The sequence below is a fragment of the Anguilla anguilla genome, chromosome 7 (genome assembly GCF_013347855.1).
Source record: "Anguilla anguilla isolate fAngAng1 chromosome 7, fAngAng1.pri, whole genome shotgun sequence".
Lineage (NCBI taxonomy): Eukaryota > Metazoa > Chordata > Actinopteri > Anguilliformes > Anguillidae > Anguilla > Anguilla anguilla.
In genome coordinates, this window is record NC_049207.1 from 10,542,343 (window position 1) to 10,565,090 (window position 22,748).

Genomic DNA, 22,748 nt, shown 5'->3' on the forward strand with positions numbered 1-22,748 from the left:
ATTTCAATTAATTTCCATGTCTTAATCCAGTCTAAGACTCCCAAGGAACTGTTGCTTTTTTCAGTGGGGAAAATGGGTCAAGTGTCCAGACATCTTAAAATACAAGCTACAATTTAACCTCATTTACATTTTTCAACCTTTCATAATACTACTGAATTTCAGCTTGAATTTCAAGATGAAACCAAATATTTCTTGCATCTGTGTTTTGTGTACATGCATTCATATGTGTGGCACATTCATAACGCCACCAAAATAGAAAAATGCGCCACCGTTTGAGTCGAAACCTGGTCTGGGCTATTTTAAACCAGTGAACATCCCGGTTGAAACATCCTGGGTGAAATCAGCAGGTGTAGTGATTGGTTGGAGTTAAAAACCTGCATATTTTCAGACCTACGTGGCACGATTGGGCACCACAGGTTTAAACAGAAACACATTAAAAACCAAACTTGTATTTCTACAGACACGCCCCCGATTGGGGCTGCCCAACCCATATTGATGTAAACAGTTTGCAAATGAGGTTAAAGTATAGCTTGTGTCTTAAGGTGTCTGGACACTTGACCCATTTTTCTAAGAGGGAAAAATGGGTCAAGAATCCAGACATCTTAATATACAAGCTACACTTCAACCTCATTTACATTTTCAACTTTGTAATTACATACCCAATTATTCTTAGCTTGGTGGCCTGATTTGAATATGCTCATCTACAGTATCAACTTCTCCCCTCCCTTACAAAAAAGGAAATCAGTTAATTGTCATCAGATTAACTGTTCACACAGTAACAAGATGAAATGATGCATGTAGATTGGGTACAAAAAAAGGTTTAATCAGTGTTGCTTGGTGTTTGGCAAAGCTTTTAACTTTCCTGAGGGCACCATTAAGTGAAATCAATTGTAATGAAAATAAATAAAGTGGGTGAGTGACAGACCAAGGCTGTCTGAAAAAGGCAGTCTGTTGAGACTAAGGTTAAGCTCTGTGGCCAGAATGCAAAGTGGTGTGACTGGAGCAAACCAAACACAGCCCATGACCCGGGTTCCAACGGCACAGTCACACAAAGAAATGAAAATCTGAGGTATGATTTGAAAATTGCTTTCCACCAATGCCCAATGTCTAAGTTTGGAGTCGGAGCAAAATTGTAGGAATGGGCAGAAATTCCAAAGTCTAAATGTGAATTTACAAAGCTCATAGACGTATTAAAACAATAAAATAAAAAAAATAAAAACAGACAGGAATTAATTAATGTGACTTTGTAACTGCTGCCAAAGTGCCAAGGACCTATCTACAAATGTGGGGGGGGGGGGTACTTTTGAATTAACTTGTAAGTGGAGAGTGTTTTTTTTCTCCTCCAAATGCAGAATAATATTTTTCCATCATCATAAATAATATTATGCTGTTGAAGTTATTTATCCAGATGTAATCAGAGGGGACAAAGAAAAATCAGGAGCAAATGCGAACAGCCTTCATGAAGGGAGTCGTCTCTAGGAAGACTCTGTAAATGCTCGCTTTTCTTACCGTATATATAATGGTCCTGAAGCCAAGTCAGCCTCTCTCTCTCAAGTTCTAATCACTATTAGTGCACTGTGTAGGCCAAGCTGTTTCACTGCACCGAGTTGCTTCTCTGTGGGTTTGTTCCTGTTCCTGCTGTCCTTTATTTTATTGGCATTTTAAGACGAGACAACTTGAAGAATGATGGGCACGTCCAGCCCACGCGCATCCCATAATCTCCAAAAACCCACACAGGAGAAAGGAAGTATCCGACAGTTGGAGCACAAAAGTCCCGATTTGCTTAAGACTTTACACTCATTGATCTGATTTATATTCACAAAGGCACAATGCAACCACATAAAATAGATTATTTATTTCCTGCGAGATACAAACACCTTAACCTCACTGTCAGAAGATTAAGAATCACATGCCCAGACATAAAGCAAAAACCGTTAAGAGTTTTAATGTAACAGGAAGGGGATTATATATTAACTTTAGCACCAGAGTCTCAATCCAAACTGGAATAAATACTGATTGACACCATAGAAAACCATTACACAGTATGTGCTTTAGTGTGGGGCTATAACATAATAGACTTTTGACGACATATAAATATGTGCTTAAATATGACCTCTAATCTCCACTGGCGCATTTATATTAAACCTCATCTCAATGTATACCATAAAATATTACAGTAGTTTAGACACTTATTATTGACGTCAGGGGTTGGAGAATGTCAATATATGAGCCACAAAATAAGGCATCAATACTAAAGAGCAGATGAAACAGCTGCATAAAAAAATAGAACGTTAATGCTTGTTTTTGGGTAGCTATTAACTGACAACTGTACAGTTTAATTTAATGCGGCTGCAGGCAAGACAGGTTCTCCGAGGGCCAAAGGGAGTTACAGTATGTCTGGTGTTTCTCTGCAGGGTGTGAGTGAGTATTAACTGCTTAAGGGTGGAGATTATAAATGCTTAATTTGAATGCGTGCAAAGTACGCTTTAGCTAAAGGTGTAAACTGACAGGAGTAAACAGAATGCACTTTTAATGCAGGCCAAGCGAGCATCTAAAGGTCAGGATTAACCAAGGATACTTCAACTCGTGGTGTTTCCGAACATCTGACGGTATCGCGTTGTATGAAATGTAAGGACTAGTTATTGCAGTAGGGTTCAGATGCGTTCACTCGTCGCCTGTCCGGGCCCATGGGCTTTCCTGACTGTGCAATAGGAAGAAAGGACCGTTTGCCATTGCAGTGATTAGTTTGATTGCTTAGCTGCTGAGTAACTGCTACTCTGAGATCGTGCTCTTTGCGGTGAACTGGATCCCTTCCTCTTGCAAGCGCTTCAGAACAGGACCGTAGATTTTCTTGGTCAGCGGAATCACCAACCCCTTTGTGTCGATTTCCTCTACAAAGAAAAGAAGTTTAAAAAAAAAAAAAAATTAAAATTATACATTTTTAGTATATAACATAGTATATATTTTTAACACATTGTTATAGATTGTTCAACTGATCATCTCATTCGCATTAATGTCTCCTCGTGCTATTCGTCAGTTTTAAAGTGACCGCATAAATGTTGCCAGGTGACAGGTGCTGATAACGCAGTGAATTATCCTTGCAGAAAGCGCGACCGCGTCACTGACCGTCCAGCACCATGCGGGCGGCGATGGCGGCCGGGTAGCCCACGGTCTTCGCCATGGCGGAGTAGCCGTTGGGGTCGCCGTACACCACGAGGCTGATGTGCCTGGTCTCCAGCTCCCCGCCGGGGTGCCGGATCCCCACGTCGTTCCGCATGATGACCATGTCCCTCTCTCCCTTCACTGCAGGAAACGTGGAAGTTAGACACGCACTCCGCGCGCACACACACACACACACCTCACAAAAAACATACGCAGAAGAACTGCCCACCCACTTACCGTAGGGCATCTTGGTCTCCAAATGCTTCGCCACAGCATCCAGGATGGAGTCCGCATGAGGCACCGGTTCATCGCTGAGCATTCCGAACCTGATCGGTTAAAGAAATGCAGACACTGTCCAATGAGACGAGTCTGTGTGCAGCGATGTCACAATGACAGAACGCAAAGACAGAACGCTCTCTCACCACTTCAGGGTCTCCATTCTGTGGTCTTCCTTTCCGATCCGATCGTACACGGCCTCCAAGAAGCTGCTGTGGCTGACTGATGACTGCAATCCCATCACGTGACACAGGAGCTCTTTCTGGAGAGGGAACGTGAGAATGCATAACCCCAATCTGCTGACACCGACTAATTTAACTTACAGGCTTACAGGCTGGGGTCTATTACAAGTCTTCTTTTACTGGTCTAAAGAAAAAAAAAATGTAAAAAATGTAAAATCTGAAAAATTAAAGGTTCATCTCTACAAAGACCTGCTGCAGTATAATACATAAATGTGTTGAGGAAAAAAAAGAAACCAAGCGTGTGTGCAGTGTGACACGCGCAGAACCAACGCAGACCGCACCCAGGACACGGGGCTGGCGGAGTGGTCCAGCATCGGGCAGGGCTCCGCGTTGATCAGGCCCAGCTTAACGAAGCCACTCATCGCACTGGAGAAGCCCTGCAGGAAGACAGAGAGGTGAGAAACGTCTACCCCCGATGTTCAGGCGCGGCGTCGGCACAGAGGCTCAGCGCGGACGCGCGGGCAGACGCGCCCACCTTGAAGCGCAGCGTTCCCCGGATCAGCGTGTGGGCCGACTCGATCCCGTACGGCTCGGCGTACGTGGTGCTGTCCCGGTTGGGGAAGCCCTCCAGGTTGAAGCCGGGAAGGAAATCCATCGGCGCCACAGAGTCCAGGAGAGCCCCGCCAGGCGGAATGCTGATCACCTGGCAACCGGGGAACCGCGTAACCGTCAGACAGAAACATCGATGATATCAGTGTGTGTGTGTGTGTGTGTGTGTGTGTGTGTACGTATGTATGTAAGTATGTACCACAGAACACAGATTAGCACGCTAGCCCCTTAGTTGTGTGTATGCATTAGCCATCAAGCACAAGTGCTCCCATTTTGTGATGTGACAATTTGACTGACTTCAGTTGCGGATCCAAATAAAGTATTGGGCTGCATCTGTACCTGTGCATAGGTGGCAGTGTTTTAAGACCGCACAATATTATTGGGGCAGTACATGGGGCAGTATCGGACAACTCCATGTCCTGGAGAGCCGCAAGGTCTGCTGGTTTTTTTTTTTTTACTCTGCGCTTAATTGATCAATTAAAGAAGTTGATTCCACACATAACTCACCTTACCTGGTTTCTATGGTCTAAGCAGTTACTGTATTTAGTGAAAACAAAAACCAGCAGACCCTGTGGCCCCCCAGGAGCTGGGTTGGCCACCCCAGCTGTAAATTAACAGAAAATATCAGCTGCAGATACAATCCAAATACATTCAGTGGGCTATATCTTCTCATGGAGCTACCCTAGAAGTTCAGTAAACTTTCCATTGGTTACAGGACATCCTGTTGAAAAACTAGTCTGACAACATATTGTACTGTACACTCCACACATTAATATGGAGATTAGTTGTTTAGTCAGAAAGGATTAACTCCACGGTACAAAGCGATGCTAAATCTTTGAGGAGATTTGCGTGTTGGGATTTCATGAGGTCTTATGGCCCTCTGGGGCCACCGTACCTTGTTGTCCTTCAGGTAGACGGCAGGGCTGATTGTATTGAGCAAGACGCCATAGGGACTCCAGCTGAACTTGTAGCGCAGAGGATTGTCCGTGCACTCGGGTGCTGGGATGCCTCCACAGAAGGAGCTGTAGGACTCCACCTGCACCCGCACACAAGGAACAGCAACTTCAGCCCCAACTTTATTTAAAAAACAGTAACGCATATGGGCGCTAAAATCATAAGCAGACTATGATATTATAGTTAGAGATCTAAAACCAGTTTTAGATCTCTAACTATAAATGTTAACTTGTATATCTTAGTCCCGCAGAAGGGCTATTCTTTTGTCGCCCTTCAAACAGAAAATATTGCTTTTTCTGTCCGATAGAGGGCCAAAGAAGTGACAATTGGTTTAATTGAGTATCAAATGAGTATCTTGGAGGATTCCTCTTTTCACTCTTCAATGATCTCCTCAAGTTATTCAACAATCAGGGAATATCACATGGTACTTCTTGCACTTTGCTCACCCTCTGGAGCATGACAGCAATTTAATCGCTGACCTCTTAACCAGCGTTTCTCTGGATAAAAAGTACGCGGGGATATTGCACAACGCTTCCTAGTATTGACACTGCAGGATTTTGCCTGGTTCTAGAGAAACCACAACATCATCTTAGGGCAGTGAAAAAGAACAAACTGGAAACACATGGCTTGCCAATCTGTTGGAACCACAATCAATATGGTTCACAAAACACAAGACTGACAAGATGCCACTCGGCGTCTAATGCATGGGCAAATCAACAGACCAGCAATGCTAACGACTGAAGCACGCGCACACAAGCGGGCGCGCACATGTGCGAGCTCTCTCTCGCTCACACGCCATCGCGCAAAGTCTAATACCTACCATGCATCCGTCTGCCTTGGCCTGATCAATACAGTCCATCGCCAGCATGTGGTCTATGCCAGGATCCAGCCCCATTTCGTTCACGATGGTGATGCCAGCCTCCTCTGCGCTGGATACAGACGAAAGAAGGCCTGTCACTGTCACGTGACGCGGTCACATGACCCTAACCGCCAAGCGAAGCGAGCAAAAGAACAGCAAGCGCTGCAGGCTGTTGTAATTATAACTAATGCAAGCTAATGGCACTACGCCACCATGTCAGTCAGGATGAACGCTCCTTTGAGTCCACAGCGAGCGAGGCTTCGGCATTACGCAGCAGGTCTTGTTGCCCCGTGCTTCGCCCCAGTTCGGAGTGCTCAATCGCAAGCCGCCTTACCTCTGCTGAAGCTCCCTCATGGCTGGGCTGAGATAGCTGGCTGTCACCAGGTTCACCTTCTGACTGATGCAGTGTTTGGCCACCATGGGGTGGAAGGCATAAGGCAGCAAGCTGGACAAAGACAGATTTTTATTTTAATTCATTTAATTTTATTTTTATCTTTTTTTTTTCCAATGGAGTGAAACATAAGTTTCACTTTCCACCTCAGGAACAGGTACTGGACACATTGTAGGCTTCCTTAGTGATTTTGACATGTCTCGTCTGAGTTACTGTATGGTTGCTGTGCATGCGTTCTTGTTTGCATGTTCCTGTGTGTCTGTGTTCCTGTGGCTTTGTGGTCACTACCTATTTTATCATTACGTGCAGTGGATAGAGTTTGTTAGGCAGAGATTATCCTGATTGATCTTATCGTTGTAGTGCTTCGGTCTGTACGAGCGATTCTTACCTGATGACCAGGTTGTGGTCTTTGACCAGAGACTCCAGGTGTGCCTCCTGGCTGGTGACATCCAGCATAATGGGTATAGTATTTGGGTACTTTTGGGCCAACTCTTCTGCCTGATTCAACATCACCGAGGCTGAAGTAACGACAGGATTGGAGACAGGATAGGACACCCCCCTTGATGGAGATTAGGCTGATCGATTTCATTTGCCGTCTTTCGCAGCTTTTGGCAAATGCAAACATTTCACTTAAAACTGTTTTTTGATTCATTTCCTGGGTTTAAAAACCGCAGTTTTACATGGGAGAGCTGATCAACACTGCAGTGCAATTCTCGTGCATCTCAGCCGCAGCCGTTCGCCTTCTGCAGGCACCCTTACCCACGGTCACCTGGGTCCCAGAGTCCCGGGTCAGGTATTCGATGACCGGACCGGAAACGTAGCCGGATCCGAGGAGGAGGACGCGCTTCCTGCCGCTCATCTTCAGGATCTGCGCTCGCTCTCTGAAAAAGCCGCAAAAAAAAAAAACCAGAACGGCACGCGTTGAGACTCAGGCAGGGCCCCCTCGCCACGCGCCAGTCAGCTGCCCGGGAGTGACCCCCTGATGAGGACAGGTCATTACCGCAGCGCAGCTCACGGGTTCATTCCAAAAGGGAAGGGCACAAACACACATACGTAACTAGCAAATAAACTCATGCTGCCAATGAAAATGCAAGATGATGACACTGTAACGATAAATAACACAAATAAGAGTGCCTAAGAGCAACGTCTACAGCTCAGCGGTGTGGGCTACCCTATTACGGTGCTAAACGCACTTGAACAAGCGGCCCGCCAAATCAGCCGTTTACTTCGGTTCCCCAGAGAGTCGTGAACATCCAATCAGTGGAGTCATTAACCTAATTGGATGTGACAGGGCATGCGTGAACATGCACGCAATTAAGCCCTTAACAATTGGCGTGCGGTCTGTTGATTTATCCTTTCACAATCGTGCTGGAGGATTCCGTTTAATTAAGATGGTACCAAGGACAACACAACAGTAATTAGAAACTAACCATGATGTAAATGTCCATTGGAAGGGGAAGAAAAGTGACTGCCAATTTAATTTTTTTTTTCCTTTTTTTTTAAGTTAAAAAAAAAGACATGACACCAAAGCTCCATATTATTATTTTTTTGACTGTGAGTTAAATCTGTAAGGCTTGGTGGGCTTGGCAATAAAATCCCATAGGGGTTAATTTTTATTTCCTTTTTAGACTGACAGGAATGAGCACAGACATGACCATGGAATGATGGGACAAAAAATGCACCAGGGCTAATTTACAGTGAACTTCCTTTAATTTGACTGCCTCATCGTAAATGAATATTGCATCTCATTGCTGTTCTAATCAGGAAAAGAGGTCCATATGGAATTGCTATCGTTATATACCAAGAGGCCATGAGACCAATATCTGGGACGTCATTAGAACCTGACCTACCACATTGCCAGAATGTGTCTTTTAGATTGGGAGCACATGTATAAGGTGTGTAGCAGCCAATAATGTAATAACTGCCAATAACGTAATAACTGCCAATAACGTAATAATTTTCCCGTTCTTAATGTAATAAAAGCCGATAATGTAATAACTGACCAATAATGTAATAAAATTTCTGAACCAATAACGTAATAACTTTTTGCACATAATGTAATAAGTTATTAGATTATTGATTGGTTATTACATTATTAGCTGGGTTAATAAAAATCATTAAAAATGTAATAATAGGAGCCGATAATGTAATAATATACTTGTATCACTATGTATAAGTTTTATTTATTATCAAGTGTCAGACTTCCATAACACTTAGGCCCTTACTGTTGCTTCTTTCAAATAGCTGCTCAAAAACCAGGCCAATCCTGACCCCTGAATCTTAGTCCTAACTCTGAGAAAACACACACACACACTCACCTACTCTCTCTCTCTCTCTAGGAATTAATTGTTTGTGTAACTTGATGGTTGGACTTATCTCCAGCCCTGCCTTATACTCCTTTGCCATTTGAGTACCAAATTAAGTGGGAGCACGCATGTTTGCAAACACAGACAATTACTCTTATGTTGTATAATATGAAATCTATACCTCTTTGAAGATGCTGTGTTCTCAAATAAAAAAGACCACCACTTCTTTCCATGAAAAATATAATCTTTAATCAAGTGTATTTAAATAACTTCTTCTTCACTATTATCCCTTGTGCTCAACTTTCAACCTCTTAATGCAAAATTCTAAACTGTAAAATATAGTATATAACATGACCTACAAAGATAACTTTGGTAACACATCTTTCAGTTTTATCATAATAATAAAGGATGGTTTACCGTCCCTTTTTTTAAAGAACTAAACATTCTCTTGATACATATTACATTTACAGTATCTATACCATTGGTCCCAGCATCATGTTTTGACAATATGTTTCATTTTATCAACAGAACTACTTTGTTAAATATTTTTTGCCCAAACTAATATAAAAGTAGTACTGATAATTATTTTAAAAACATGTCTTTTGCACACCAAATTAGGAAGTATCGATAAGAGTACCGATAAGTATTGGTATTGATAAGCAGTATCAATAGTGGTATTGGTATTGATAAAATCCGAACCATGCCCATCCCTAGTTGTAGAAACTAACTAACTCACGAACAGGTGCAGTTTTCTTATGACATGGCTTGCCATTGTGTCCCTTTCTCTCTTGTTTTAAGCACTTCTTTCATGGTGACTAGACTTGACTTGCTTGAGTCTAAACACAGTGACATGGGACTTGCTTGAGACTTGAAGGTTAAGACTTGAGACTTGCTTGTGACTTGCACAAGTGTGACTTACTCCCACCTCTGCCTCTCTGTCAGGTGAAAAGAAGCAGTTGGCGACTCTACATGTATCAGAGGCATGTGGTAGTCTACACCCTCCCCAGACCAACAGAGGATAGCGCATCGACTAGGACCGTGATACACACAGAGAATTGGTATAACGACTAAAATTGGAGAAAATGGCAAAAATAAAAAAGAATGAACTATAGATATCATTTGCTTCGGTTTTAGACTCTTTGTTGAGCTTGTCAAGACTGTATTCAAATAGCCAGGGATTTCAATAGGGCAAGGATTCTGATTTGGTAATACATTTTCATGTAACCTTTCAGGAGTCAGGTTTGGTATATATACATAGAGAGAGAGATAGTGCTGAATAGCTATAATAGTGTGGTTGAAACAGTTTGGTTGAAAAAGTTATTTAAATACATTTAATTAAAGATGACATTTTTCATGAAAATAAATGGTGGTCTTTGTATTCGTGGACAAAGCATCTTCAAAGAGGTATAGATTTCATATTATATTGTTTGCAAACATATGTGCTCGCACTTCATTTGGTACTCAAATGGTTAAGGAGTAGAAGGCAGGGCTGGAGATAAGTCTAACCAAGCACCACAAACAAATAAATAGTCATAATTCCTAGAGAGAGAGTAGGGTGTGTGTGTGCGTGCGTGCGCGCGCGTGTGGTCAGGTTTTTGAGCAGCTATTTGAAAGAGGAAGCAAGGGTAAGTGTCATAGAAGTGTGACACTTTATAGCCAATAAATAAAACTTAAAGCGATATAAGTATATTATTACATTATCGGCTCCTGTTATTACATTTTTTATGATTTATTTAAAAACCCAGCTAATAATGTAATACCCAGCCAATAATGTAATAACTTATTACATTATATGCAAAAAGTTATTACGTTATTGGTTCAGAAAATGTATTACATTATTGGTCAGTTATTACATTATCGGCTTTTATTACATTAAGAACGGAAAAATTATTACGTTATTGGCAGTTATTACGTTATTGGCAGTTATTACATTATTGGCTGCTACAAGGTGTCACTGAAAGACATCTGCAAGATCTGAACTGTAAATACAGCGAACAACATTTCAGACCAGGCCAGCAAGTCCACTGTTTCAGCCTCAAATGGAATAGCAAACTCACAGAAAAGAGAAAAGCTACTAGAATGGGGCTTCAGCCATGCAGCCACCTCACAAGATACGTCACCAATATGCAATAAAATAAAAGTAATGTTTCCCTGGCAAAAACACTGGAATGCAAGTAAACGTTACCAAAGTGAAGCAGCGCAAAACAATAAAAAGTACAACTGTAGACGTTGAAATTGTCCAGGGAAATTGCATGTGGCTTACTCGCTCGCTGGTACCTTTGTTCCAAAGTTGTGTTCAAGAATCACACACTCGAAAAAGTCCACTTCAGAAAACGTTGTAAAAATGAACAGAACGATTTATTAAACTTCCGAAATTAAATGGTCAATAATCCACGAAGTTAAAAAAGAAAGCGAATGCGGTAAGACAACCATTTGCTACCATTATTTCCTTGAATGGCTGAACAGGTTATGAGCACCCAAACATTTGCATTAAACACACAGCAAATATAGCATGATACTCCTACTTCTTAAAGTAACAGTACTCAATTACTAATACTAGCGCGTGCAATGAAAATAACCACTATTCCATGAATTTACAAATGATTTATTCTCTTTTAAATAATAATACTTATTACTTATCCTTTTACCCTAATATGTTAATATCAAATGAACTGTGTCTAATCAATGTTAATTATCTTCAATCATGTCTACAGTTTGGCCTCCACAACGACAAAATTGTGGCTTATTCTAACTGTCGCTGAACATGTGGTGAGTGAAATGATGAGGCGCTCACTGGATTCCAATCAGACACTGGGGCATTAACGCATGCTGAATTTTGTCATGAGACTTGTGGAGATTTTCAGAAATTAAAAAATGCAGGGTTCTTCACCAAAAGTTAAAGGATTTAAACAAATCACATAAACAAATGAGATTTGGTGTTTGCATGCCAAATTATAAGATAAGACAACAGACTGAGGAAGGACGGAACAGTGAGAGTTAAAAGACTTGTCTACCCACGAGAGCCCTCTCTATGAGGTAGACTTCAGCCTCAGTGGTGGCGCGCGATAGCCATGCAAGGCACTAGGCAGGGAGGGCACACCGCCACACCGTGACTGCACTGTCCAGGAACAACAAGGTGGGTTAGTCAGTTAGTCTCACCATCCCTGCAGCTCAAAGCCTACTGGCAATTAAGCACACAGAGCGGAGGGCAGACCTACAACAACATGAACGTGGTTTACAGAAGTTCTCCAGCAGGGGCTTGAGGGACAGCTTCTGCAGTTAGAAGCTTCTACTTCACGCTACGGCTAAATTTGAGCTGCGCTAGCTTAGGCTTGATGCTGCTGCCGGTAGGCGTTAGTTATGCTTGCTTAAACTTGCCACAGCTTGTAACAATCTACATTTGGAATCAAGTTTGGAAAACAAAACAAAAAGCAATAATTGTATTTGCTATATGCCCACTTGTTTGCCCAAAATAATTGTAGCTTTCAAATGTAAAAGGGTTTTTACCTTTCCTGCAATCTTTGGATAATTCTTTAAAAACAAAATTAACACACGAATACATGATGGTGTACTGTGAAAACATGCATTTAGGAAATGTTGTATATTTCATGTTACCTTTATAATAAAGTAATGAGAGACAAAATGTCATATTTAACATGAACCCATATATTGTAAAAATCAACCATATTAATCTGAACTGAATTACCTTGAGCTCAAACTTTGAATTTCAAAATGATAAGAACAACTACTTGAATGTAGCACAATATGCATACACAATTCTAATATAATACACAGTTCTCAAATATATTTCTGACAAAGTGTGAGCAATATCATATATCAACAACTTTAGCAAAAAAAAATCTTTCATTACAGAAATAAAGAAACAGATAAAAAAAGACTGTACCTTTTCTCTCGAAGTTTGTGAATATATTCAAACTTTGGAGTGAGCTTTCCATTCGATGTAATCACAGCCTTTAATTAAAAACAGACAAACAGATTTTAAAAAGGCGCGTGGGCTGACAGGACACTTTCCAGCACGGACATTCAATGCTGTCACCTCACTGAGAAGCTTCGGAAAGGCAGAGAAACCCTTACTGCTGAGACATCACCGTTTATAGCCCCTAACAGAACGATTATGCAATCCCGTTATAACCCAGCAACAGGTCCCGAGAGCAGAGAGACAGACACCAGGTTTAGCCACGCCTCAGGGAGAACGCGCAGGCTGTAAACACAGGGCACGGAACAGCTGCACCCTCTTCTAAAGTCAGGGTCAAACCGTAACCGCGGCGAACCGACCGGCGAATCGACCGTTCGCCTCTCCAGACGCACACTCACGTCTCTGACTTGCGGGCTGAAGTCCTCCTGGTCCAAAGGCCGAGTGGCATCTGAGGACAGCTGCAGAGACGGAGACAGGGTTAGGGTTAGGGTTAGGGTTACACATCCACCAACAACGTTAGTTAGTGCGTGAGCATTGTGCTGCCACGAACTTGATGCCTAATCCCCTCCGCTGCGAAACTAAATAACCCACAGCCTTCCAGAGCCCCGCCTGCCTCCTTCCACGGGGACGTCCGCTTACGCGTCCGCCACTCCTTACCATCTCCGAGATGTAGGGGCAAAGGCGGTCCCCGAAATACTCTGTGGCTTCGATGGGCAGCTGGGCGGGCAGGTTGTCGATGGAGCACATTAGGATGCCCGTGCCTTCCACGCTGCAGAGAGAAACACCGGGCTTATCCACAGGCGTGAGCGCAGCGCTCACATTCTCCAAACACGCAAGACACGATTGATAAAAAAAAAGGATTTAACGGTTTCTATGCCGCGGGCAAAATGTACGTAACGTGGCAGTAGTGGGCGGCGTGCGAGAAGAGGGGTATTGTTGTGTGCACAGTCTTTTGGTGACGTGTGCACATTTTGTACCTGCCGTGATCTATGTGCTGGTCGGCATCATACATACAGAATGGCTTATCAATGCTGGTGCACTCTGTCATAAACTCGATGGAGCCCCCTGTGTCAGCTGAGATGTCACAAATGGCCATGAGCCTGAAAGACAACACGCACAAGGGAGGGGAGATTACGTTACATTGGATTACTGAATGAGGACACTCTCCCTACAGACTGCACAAAAGATTAAGCCATGGGTGTTAATAATGTAACCATCAAAAACACAGCAAGTGGGGAAAAAGGAGGGAAAGGGAGCGAGAGAGAGACCAAGAAAAAGAGGGAAAAAATTAGGGATGGTAACAGACTACCTTTTGCGACCTTTCGATTTTCAATGTCCAAATTTTTTTTTATTTTTTAAATCCAGTTTTTTTTTTTAAATCACATGAGGGATATCTGGTTCAAACTGCTAAACATTATTCATAAGCAACTGTTGTGCAAATCCATAACAACTGTTAACTGTTAGGTCAGTAATTAATGATCACAGGGCTTGCACCTTGAGATGTTTCTGAAGGTGAAAAGTGATGTATAATTAGAAGTATTATTATTATTCTAATAAATATGCAGGGTCAACTTGGACACTGCTGCTGTATTGTACAGACAGGTACTTCACCTGACTGCTCAACAAACACCTTTCAGTACATAAATAATATTATAAAACTAAGCTATGAACATGGGCATGAATATCTCCCAGGATAAGACACTTTTCAAGTTAATGAATAATGCAATAATGGACATTGCAAGTAACCTTGGATATCTGTTTTGCAGTAAGATTAATACGCCATTTTATTCACATGGGATATGGGCTACCACAGTTCCAACGACTTAATACAGTGTAACGTTATGACGACAGGGTGGACATCACAACAGCGATGACCCAGAGCTTCCAAGGCCAGGCCTGTTTTCTTTTTTTAACAGAGAGAGAGAGAGAGGGGGGGAGCTGGGCTGCCTGGCAGAGGGCATGGGAAACTGGGGGGGACGTGGGCACCTCACCGATGGGGCAGGACGGGAGAGCCCTCTGTGACATAGACCGAGCGTTCGACGGGGCACATCAGCGCCTGGGCATCCGGCCGTCTGAGCAGGCGAGGGGTCTGGGGGTCCCAGTAGATTCCATTTATCAGGCAGGTAGTGTAGGGGGCAATCTGCGGATGAGTTTTAAAAATTAAATCACATTATCTACTACTGTCCGCAGTGGTTGCTTAACCACCAGAAAACTGAACATTTCCTGCCAAATGTGAAGATGCTGGGGAAAGCAGTTTCTCTTCTGCATTTGTAAAAACACTGCAGTATGAATAACGGAAAAGCAGCCGAGAGAAAACCCGGAGTCTGCTGTGCTGGAAGTTCTGTGTCCTCCCCAGTCCTAACCCTACTTCCTCCTCCTTTGAATCTCATGCAATCACTGTAACTCATCCCTCAAAATTTCACATTATAGTTCTGCACCGTCCTCCAGGTCCACTCGGCTCTTTCCTGGACGAGCTGGACACTCTCCTAAGCTCCCTCCCTGAGGATGGCACTCCTGCTATTCTACTGGGAGACTTCAACCTCCCACCAGAGACCTCCCAACTGTCCAGGGTTGCCTCACTCCTCCAGTCTTTCGCCCTATCCCTGTCCTCTTCCCCCCCACACACAAGGCTGGTAACCAACTAGACCTTGTATTCACCAGAAGCTGCTCCATTCCCCAACTTACAGTGACTCCCCTCCATGTCTCAGACCACTTCTTTCTTTCTTTCTCCCTCTCCTATTTACTCCCCCTCAATTCATCCAACAGCTCACCCACAGTAACTTTCAGGAGAAATCTCTCTACTCTGTCACAATCCTCCCTCATCTCCACTGCTCTGTCTACACTTCCCCCTCCTGCATCTTTCTCTAACCTGCCAGTTGATCTTGCTACCTCCACCTTCAACTCCTGCCTCTCCCAGTCCCTCGACTCCCTCTTGTCTCCAAACCAGCACGCTCCTCACCCCCCTGCCCATGGCTGACTGAGTCACTACGCTCCAGCAGAACATCACTGCGGGCTGCAGAGAGGAAGTGGAGGAAATCCCGATCCTCTGATGACCTGACCGCATATCATACCCTGCTGGCGACTTTCACATCTGCCCTCACGTCAGCTAAAGCCTCATTTTTCCAATCTAAGATCAGTGCATGTGTCTCTAATCCACGCATCCCAAATTCTCCCACGTCACTCCTCTGCTGCGATCACTCCACTGGCTACCAGTCGCTGCCAGGATCCGGTTTAAAGCACTGACCCTTGCCTACACTGCTGCCAACAGGACAGCCGCCATCTACTTGCAGGACATGACTCGATTCTATGTGCCTGCTCGATCACTCCGCTCTACGGCAGCAGGGCACCTTGTAACCCCTCCCACCCGCCCAAAGGGATCACAGAGCTTCTCCACCCTAGCTCCCCAGTGGTGGAACGAACTCCCCGTCCCCCTCCGAACCTCCCCCTCACTACCCATCTTCCGCCGTGGCCTGAAGACTCATCTTTTCAGACTATACCTAGTCTAACCACCACCACGCTGTATATTTCACTCTAAATCTCTCCCCCTCCCCCCTTTTCATGACACTTGTTACATGTTGCCCCATCCCAGCACTTTCTGGAAATTTGTATTTGTCCTAATACTGTAGCTTATTCTTCTGCCTAGTTGGCTTTGCAGAGGTTAGGTCTGAATAGTGTTCACTGTGTGAACTTATCTGTGTTCTTGGCTAGAAATAGCTGTACAAAATAAGTATTGTACGTTACTGAACCTGTGTTTAGCAGTTGTCTATGACCATGAAATGCACTTTTTGTATGTCGCTTTGGATAAAAGCATCTGCCAAATAAATGTAATGTAATGCTGTGAAGGCGTAGCGACCTCTGACTGAACAGTATCTGACATCCCGAAATCAGAACCTGAACAGAGGCCTGTCCGCTCTGTGACCCCAGACACCCCAGGAGCTCCAGGAACAGCTAAAAATACACCACGTGCTGACTCGCTAAACCATATCTATTTCAACCTACAGCTCCGAGCATTAAAACTAAAGACTGCGAGCATGCAAGGCTAGGTTTAGGAGGTGAACCGTCTGGAGGTGTACCGGGAAGGGGGGGAGGGGGGAAAGCTGTGTTGAAGAACTTTAAACCAAATTTGAAGCTGAAGGGACAAGGTGACAGCTGAAATTCTCATTCCGTCCCTGTAGCAGGTGCTTAGTACTTGCAGATATGTACTTTCTTTGACCCCAAAATGGGCAGCGTGGCGTATGAAGTTGCTGAATGAAGATTCCTGCAGTTAACTGAAAGGGTAGGAGGACCTAACTGAAAAAAGGACATTGAAACGGGACAACTCACGCTCTTTCTGAAGTGGGATGTGTAGAGTTCCGGGTGATTCTCGTACTCCAGTGGGTCATACTCGCCGTCACTCTTCCTCACCAAGTGGTGATGTCGGCTCAGTACCGTGGCGTACACTTTAGTCATGTCTACAGTTTGAACAAGCAGGATGTAAGCAGGCTTATCAAGCATAAACAGGCTTATCAAGCACTAATTGAGCAGTGAGTAACACTATAACAGTAAGACTGGTCTTACCTCCAGATCTGGAGACATCTTTAAGTTCATGGGGCTCCACAAAGTCACATGGGAGCTCATTGATAATTTCTTGGGCACCCTTGCAAAATGGGGAAGATACGCAATCAGTGAACCAATAAGAGGGGCTTAAGCTACAGACTAACTCACCCTGTAAATGCTCTCACATTGAGAATACCATGAGCCTGAACACGTATAGCCTAAACACTGCAGCTGCTGAACGCCCTTGGCCCATGGCCATGACCCAAGTCCATAGCAGTGGGACACAACTGGCCTATCTGTAAATGTGACCTCCTATCTCTTTAGTACTAAATTTTGTAATGCAATGTGTGTTTGTACAGGTCTGCCACCGATTGCACCCACAACTGTCCTGTTGCGGGCACAGGACCCTCCGTTTATGTTTGAGGTCGCCCACGTCATGCCCGCACCGCCTCATTGATCCCACAGCCACAGCAATCATGGCTCATGTCACACGTCTGGGGACACACGTGTTGCACAGGTACCTTCAGCTGCTCTTTGTTAAAATTATGCTCACGTTTTTAGGCCGCTGCTTAAAACAGGTCTTTTGAAAACAATTTGAAAGGACCTTCAGAAATAAATGGGAGCGAATAAGGAGCCTGACGACCGGGAGGAACAGCGATGCTGACAACGGTCAACAGGAGCATCTGATGTCGCTAGCATTCACACTATGCAAATACAATGGGGCAGGCTCCACAAAATTGCGTATAAAAGGGTGAAATATCCCTTTAAGACTCAAAATCACCTGGATTCAGCCAACCTACCTTGGAAACATTGCCAGTTCCAGTGAACACAAAGGTGAGCGGTCCGATGGACTTTGGCATCAGGCCCAGGGAGACCTCGTACCCACAATCCCTCACTGCCTGCACCGCTTGGCTGACGTTCCTGTAGTTGTGTGCCATGCCGATGTGCTGACAAGGTCACAGAGGCCAGTGAATCGGCAGTTTAGGAGAAAATTAACCATAACTGTTTAACAAGCAGTAAAATTAACCGGCAAACAGGAGAGAACACATGCAAAATGATTATTTCACGGTGTACTTACCATAAAAGGAGTGTGGTGGCCCAAGGCAAGAAACCGAAGGCCCAGTCCATGCAAAATATTAATCATTCCTGTGAAAATTTTCAAAGGAGTACATTCAAAGAAACTAATTAAAATTACAGCTCTTAGAAACCTTCTTAAGTGCCCATTTGATTTAGAGTGTGAATCATCCATTATGCAGCGCTGAACTCCGTCCATACTGATCACTTTATATGAACTTGAAATCAGTGAAAGAACCCACATGCCATTCAGATTTCAGTGTTCTCCAGCAAAAGGGATTCTTCAAACGCACGCGATGGATCCAGTGAATAGCACGACAGTCAACACACTTAAATAAAAATGATACCTTGACCATTACTAAACCCAAAAATAACTCAAACACAGTATTTACTCAACATATTTTTTTCCATGTCAAACGTAAAGCATTTGAATTTACCTGCCACACCTGCCCACTGCCCAAAGGCCACAATGCGGAAGCCGTTCGCATCTACCATCTTCTCATAGTCTATGAGACGCACTTCCTAGGGAGAAAAAGAAAAAGTTACATGTGAAAGGTGCCATTGTAAATATGTGAAAGTAAATGATAAAGCATTTTTGAAGAGGCAAAGAGCTTACTAGCTGGACGTGTGAACTGAAACTTTGCCTCCTACTCAGTACACAGTAACATTATCACATTCCCAAAAGGCCAGTTCTTGATTAAAAACCACTGCCAAGCTGAATACAAGAGCACAGATTACAGTCAGAACGATGACTGGCATTGTAAAAAATGTCATCAAAACTTTCATTTAATAGTTATTTTATTACTTAATCATAAATCACCATCATTGGTAACAAAAGGTTCTTGTTTTTTTTAAGAAAATGCCTTTAGAAAACACTCAAAAGTACCTTTTTGAGCATGTCATCCAATAGTCCCATATTGGCTTCCTGTGCTTTGATGGTGTGGGAGAAAAAGGCATACGTTTTCCTGGGGATCACTTTCTTCTCCGGTGGCCTCTTCACACCAATGATCAGCGAAGCCTCGGAGATGTCCTCCTGAATTACGGCACCAGCTTTTTCATAGTACTGAAACACAGGGAAATTATGTTTCTTTACAAAACGCCACTAGTTACTTTCGTGCACTAGATTGCATCCATTAGACATTCTATTCATATAAAAAGCTGTTTTTGGATAAGTGCCTTGCTCTATGACACAAGGGTAACATCCTATCTGGGAATGTAACATACTGCCAACTGGGAAAGATCACGTATAACTTTTTACGACGCTGTTTTGGCACAGCTATACAGACTAGTTGGTTCGGTTTTACTTCTACATAATTCGATATTAACGCAGCAGCACAGATCATCAGGACAGAGAATAAAAACGCATTCGCACTCACTCTCTCGTGGATTGCTCGGCGATTAGAGGGCTGCACCAGCACCTTGTGGCCGGCATTAGTGATCTCCTTGATGTGCCGGGGCGCAAGGGGCGCGCGCCTCTCCCACACATTGATGTCCTCTCGCCGGATAGCCATCACGCTCTTATGGTGGTGGGACCGAAGCTGGCTGTAAATGCCGTATCCCACCCCGGCGCGCCGGCGTCTGAGAAGTCGGAGCATGGCTTCCATTGCTTCCGGCAGAAGACGAACAGCTTGCAACAGAGCTAACTCGGTGACCCCACCTTGTATGATGGAGAGACGACAGGCAGGCAACTTCAGCGCATGACACTGAAATAAAGGGGGCGTCTTCTGACGAACAGACCTACAGTAGCTACAGCCAGTTTAATTCAGTTTAAAAGGGAGATGATAATATCAGCCGGTAGCAAACAGTGACCGATTAAATGAAATTAACAGACAGTTTGTTTAGAAAGCACACATGAAAATGAAATTATGCTCTAACCTCTGCTATAACAGTGCGTGGTAGCTGGACACCTGTGGCTCGAGATTAGCCAGCTATCTCGTGGAATGGTTGCCCCATGTAGCCGATTTTACAGTATGACTGAATAGCTAGCTAGCGCCTTTCTACCTCACACAGCTAATTTAAATAAGAACATTGCTTCAGGCTTATTTAAACTAGTTGGATTTCGTTAGGTACAAAAATGTTTCACGAAGTTTCTAACATTTAAAATGCCATGTGCCTTACACTGTAGCCGCTGTACCATCGTTTAAGCTGCATTCTAATGTTGTTCGTCTGTCGTTGTTTTTTATTAGGCTCAAAACAAGTTTTGTATTATTTCTAAAATTGAGATTTTAAATGCCTACTACCTGGTTAGCCCATCTGACTGATGGAATATTCCGTCAAATGACAAGCTACAAATCATTCACTATCTGATGGATCATCTTCATCATCTTCACTATCTGATGGATTAGCCTAAACTGTTAGCTAGCTACTTAGATTGCTGCTTTACAACTTTATTCACTCAAGTTTGTAAATCAGAGCTATCGTGATTCGTGGTGATATAGCTTGCATTCAGTCGATTACATTCGCTTTATTTGTTTTTACTTACCTTTATTCTTGGTTTATTTTCACATTGAACAATGTAGTTCCTGATCTTACCTGCACATTACACCACTGTCTCTTTACGGACTTGACACAAGCTATCATGATGTCATTTTAACCCGACGGACAGCTCACACCAATCCGATTTGAGAGCGAGGGATCGGCCCACCGGCCTCCTCTCCTTGCCCTTGAGGCAGCTGTCGCGCTATTATGAGTCCAGGATACTTAACAGAATACAAACAACGTTTTGCTGGAGTGTCTACGCAGTGCAGCTCATTAAGTTTACGGACTTTTTTATACAGCCATTAAGCCCTAGGCTACACGTTTTCAATAGCTTGATTTGGGAGAGCGAGAACAAAATATGCAAATATGCCTAGGCGCAGCCGAGCTAACGTCGATGCATTTGCGCCTTTTGGCATGGGAATTCGCAATCTATAAGTGTTTAGTTTATGCAGCCGATTGTAGTCCTGTAACGCCATGTGATTGTTCTACTCTGATTCACTTTGGTTTATTATAGCAGTAACGTTAGGTCGAATGGTAACCTAGTATCTTCTAAAACTAAAATCATGAAACAATAATATGTGACATAGACTACTTCAGATCTACAACGTGTCGGAAGGTCTTATTGCCCTGGGTTCCCTGATTTTTCTGATTCACTCTCAGAAAAAAGGCACCATTCAGTACCTAGAAAGGTACAATAGCTTGCCACTGTGACAGTACCCCTTGAAGGTACAGAACTGCCTTTACCAGAAAAAAAAAGGTATCATTCTGTACCTGGAAAGGTACAATCGCTTGTCACTAGTTCCTTTAGAGGTACAGTTTTGTACTTGTACAGAATTTGTACCCTTGTGTACCTTTATTTCTGAGAGTGTAGGCTACTGTCTGAAATGCTTATGAGCCTCTGCAACTAAACGTGAGCACTGTTGCACAAGCAGTGTAGTATCGATACTCCCCGGCCTATTGGCTAGCATTCTTCTTTTCTTTTTCATTTTTCATTTTTCATTTTTTCCAAATTCAAATAAAGAGTTCTGTTCAACATGCAATAGACAAAGTCCACAAAAAAGAGTTGGCCTACTACGATAACAGCCCAGCAAAATCTTTAATCAACTCTTGAGCAAACTCAAATAGAGTAGGCCTAGGCTACATATTGTCCCTACTCTGTTATAGTTGATTTAACAGTAGATTTTTCACTGATAGCTATGTAAAAAAAATTATGACCTTTGGTTTGATGTGAGGTGTTCTGAGAAACCGATGACTGATTATTTACCCACATTAGGCTACTACTTGTTAGGCTACTGATTATTTACCCATATTAGTTTTTTCAACAGTCAGAGGAATGTGTCTTTTTTACGTGCTTCAGTTAGGATCGTATAAATATGGGAGCCTATGAATTTTAACCATTTCCTGTTTAAATTATAATAATTGAAACCATTTTAATAAAGGTCCTCCCTTGATATGTGTATATGGGGCACGGGCATAGTTGAGAGATGCAGTTCTGGCGTGCCCCACTTGCTTCTTACAAGAAGGACAGAATCAGTGAATTAGTAAGCTGATCCACCATTCATGGCCATTCACGCAGTATTTCAAGGCCTCTCAATGTCATAATAATATGTGTAACAGACAACTTAACACATACCCTGTAATGCATATAAATAAATAAATAAATAAAAGGCACTAATGGTTGCACATAACTACTCTGGTAGACAGGTTTGAAACCTCACGGAACTCTTTCTAAATGTAACCTTTTCCTGAATTAGGCGAATATTAGAACTGCATGGTAGTTTATTGGCTGTGGTGAGAATGAATGTTCCATGGTGAGATCACATTATAACCCATACACCCTCAATATGCATAAAATACGAACTTCTCGGCTACGATCAGTCCTGTGAAGAACTTCCGTGCAGGCTGTGTCTTGCTTTTTTGTTTGTTTGTTTGTTTTTAAATTACTTTTGCATCCTGTGCTATCTACTCGTCATTAAAAGTTTGC

At 43.2% G+C, this 22,748-nt stretch overlaps 1 protein-coding gene across 3 annotated transcripts; it reads right to left on the reverse strand.

The window, feature by feature from the left end:
- Positions 1–1,836: 1,836 nt before the first annotated feature.
- On the reverse strand, positions 1,837–20,882 carry aass (aminoadipate-semialdehyde synthase). Of its 3 annotated transcripts, none has more exons than XM_035424822.1 (25): positions 20,769–20,882; positions 19,663–19,943; positions 19,173–19,349; positions 18,724–18,808; positions 18,291–18,358; positions 18,013–18,159; positions 17,234–17,312; positions 17,000–17,127; positions 14,668–14,816; positions 13,654–13,776; positions 13,334–13,445; positions 13,075–13,134; positions 12,644–12,711; positions 12,247–12,270; positions 7,193–7,314; positions 6,822–6,951; positions 6,377–6,487; positions 6,004–6,112; positions 5,125–5,265; positions 4,156–4,323; positions 3,962–4,057; positions 3,585–3,700; positions 3,400–3,488; positions 3,127–3,303; positions 1,837–2,891 (listed from the first exon to the last, which is right to left on the reverse strand). In XM_035424822.1, exons 2-25 carry the CDS (start codon positions 19,888–19,890, stop codon positions 2,773–2,775), a joined length of 2,826 nt encoding a protein of 941 aa, XP_035280713.1. In that variant the 5' UTR covers positions 19,891–19,943; positions 20,769–20,882; the 3' UTR covers positions 1,837–2,772. The 3 variants fall into 3 exon arrangements, with proteins under 3 accessions (XP_035280713.1, XP_035280714.1, XP_035280715.1); XM_035424823.1 differs by having other exon boundaries at positions 20,819–20,871; XM_035424824.1 differs by lacking the exon at positions 12,247–12,270.
- Between the last annotated feature and the right edge of the window lie 1,866 nt (positions 20,883–22,748).

What these genes read in the sequence shown, in the direction of transcription:
- aass (XM_035424822.1), bottom strand. Translation starts at nt 19,890, where the DNA reads ATGGAAGCCATGCTCCGACTTCTCAGACGCCGGCGCGCCGGGGTGGGA. An exon ending in GCCACCACACTCCTTTTATG is followed by an intron (nt 18,160 to 18,290) that starts GTAAGTACACCG and finishes TGACCTTGTCAG; the next exon opens with CACATCGGCATGGCACACAA. An exon ending in CGCCCGCATGGTGCTGGACG is followed by an intron (nt 2,892 to 3,126) that starts GTCAGTGACGCG and finishes TTTTCTTTGTAG; the next exon opens with AGGAAATCGACACAAAGGGG.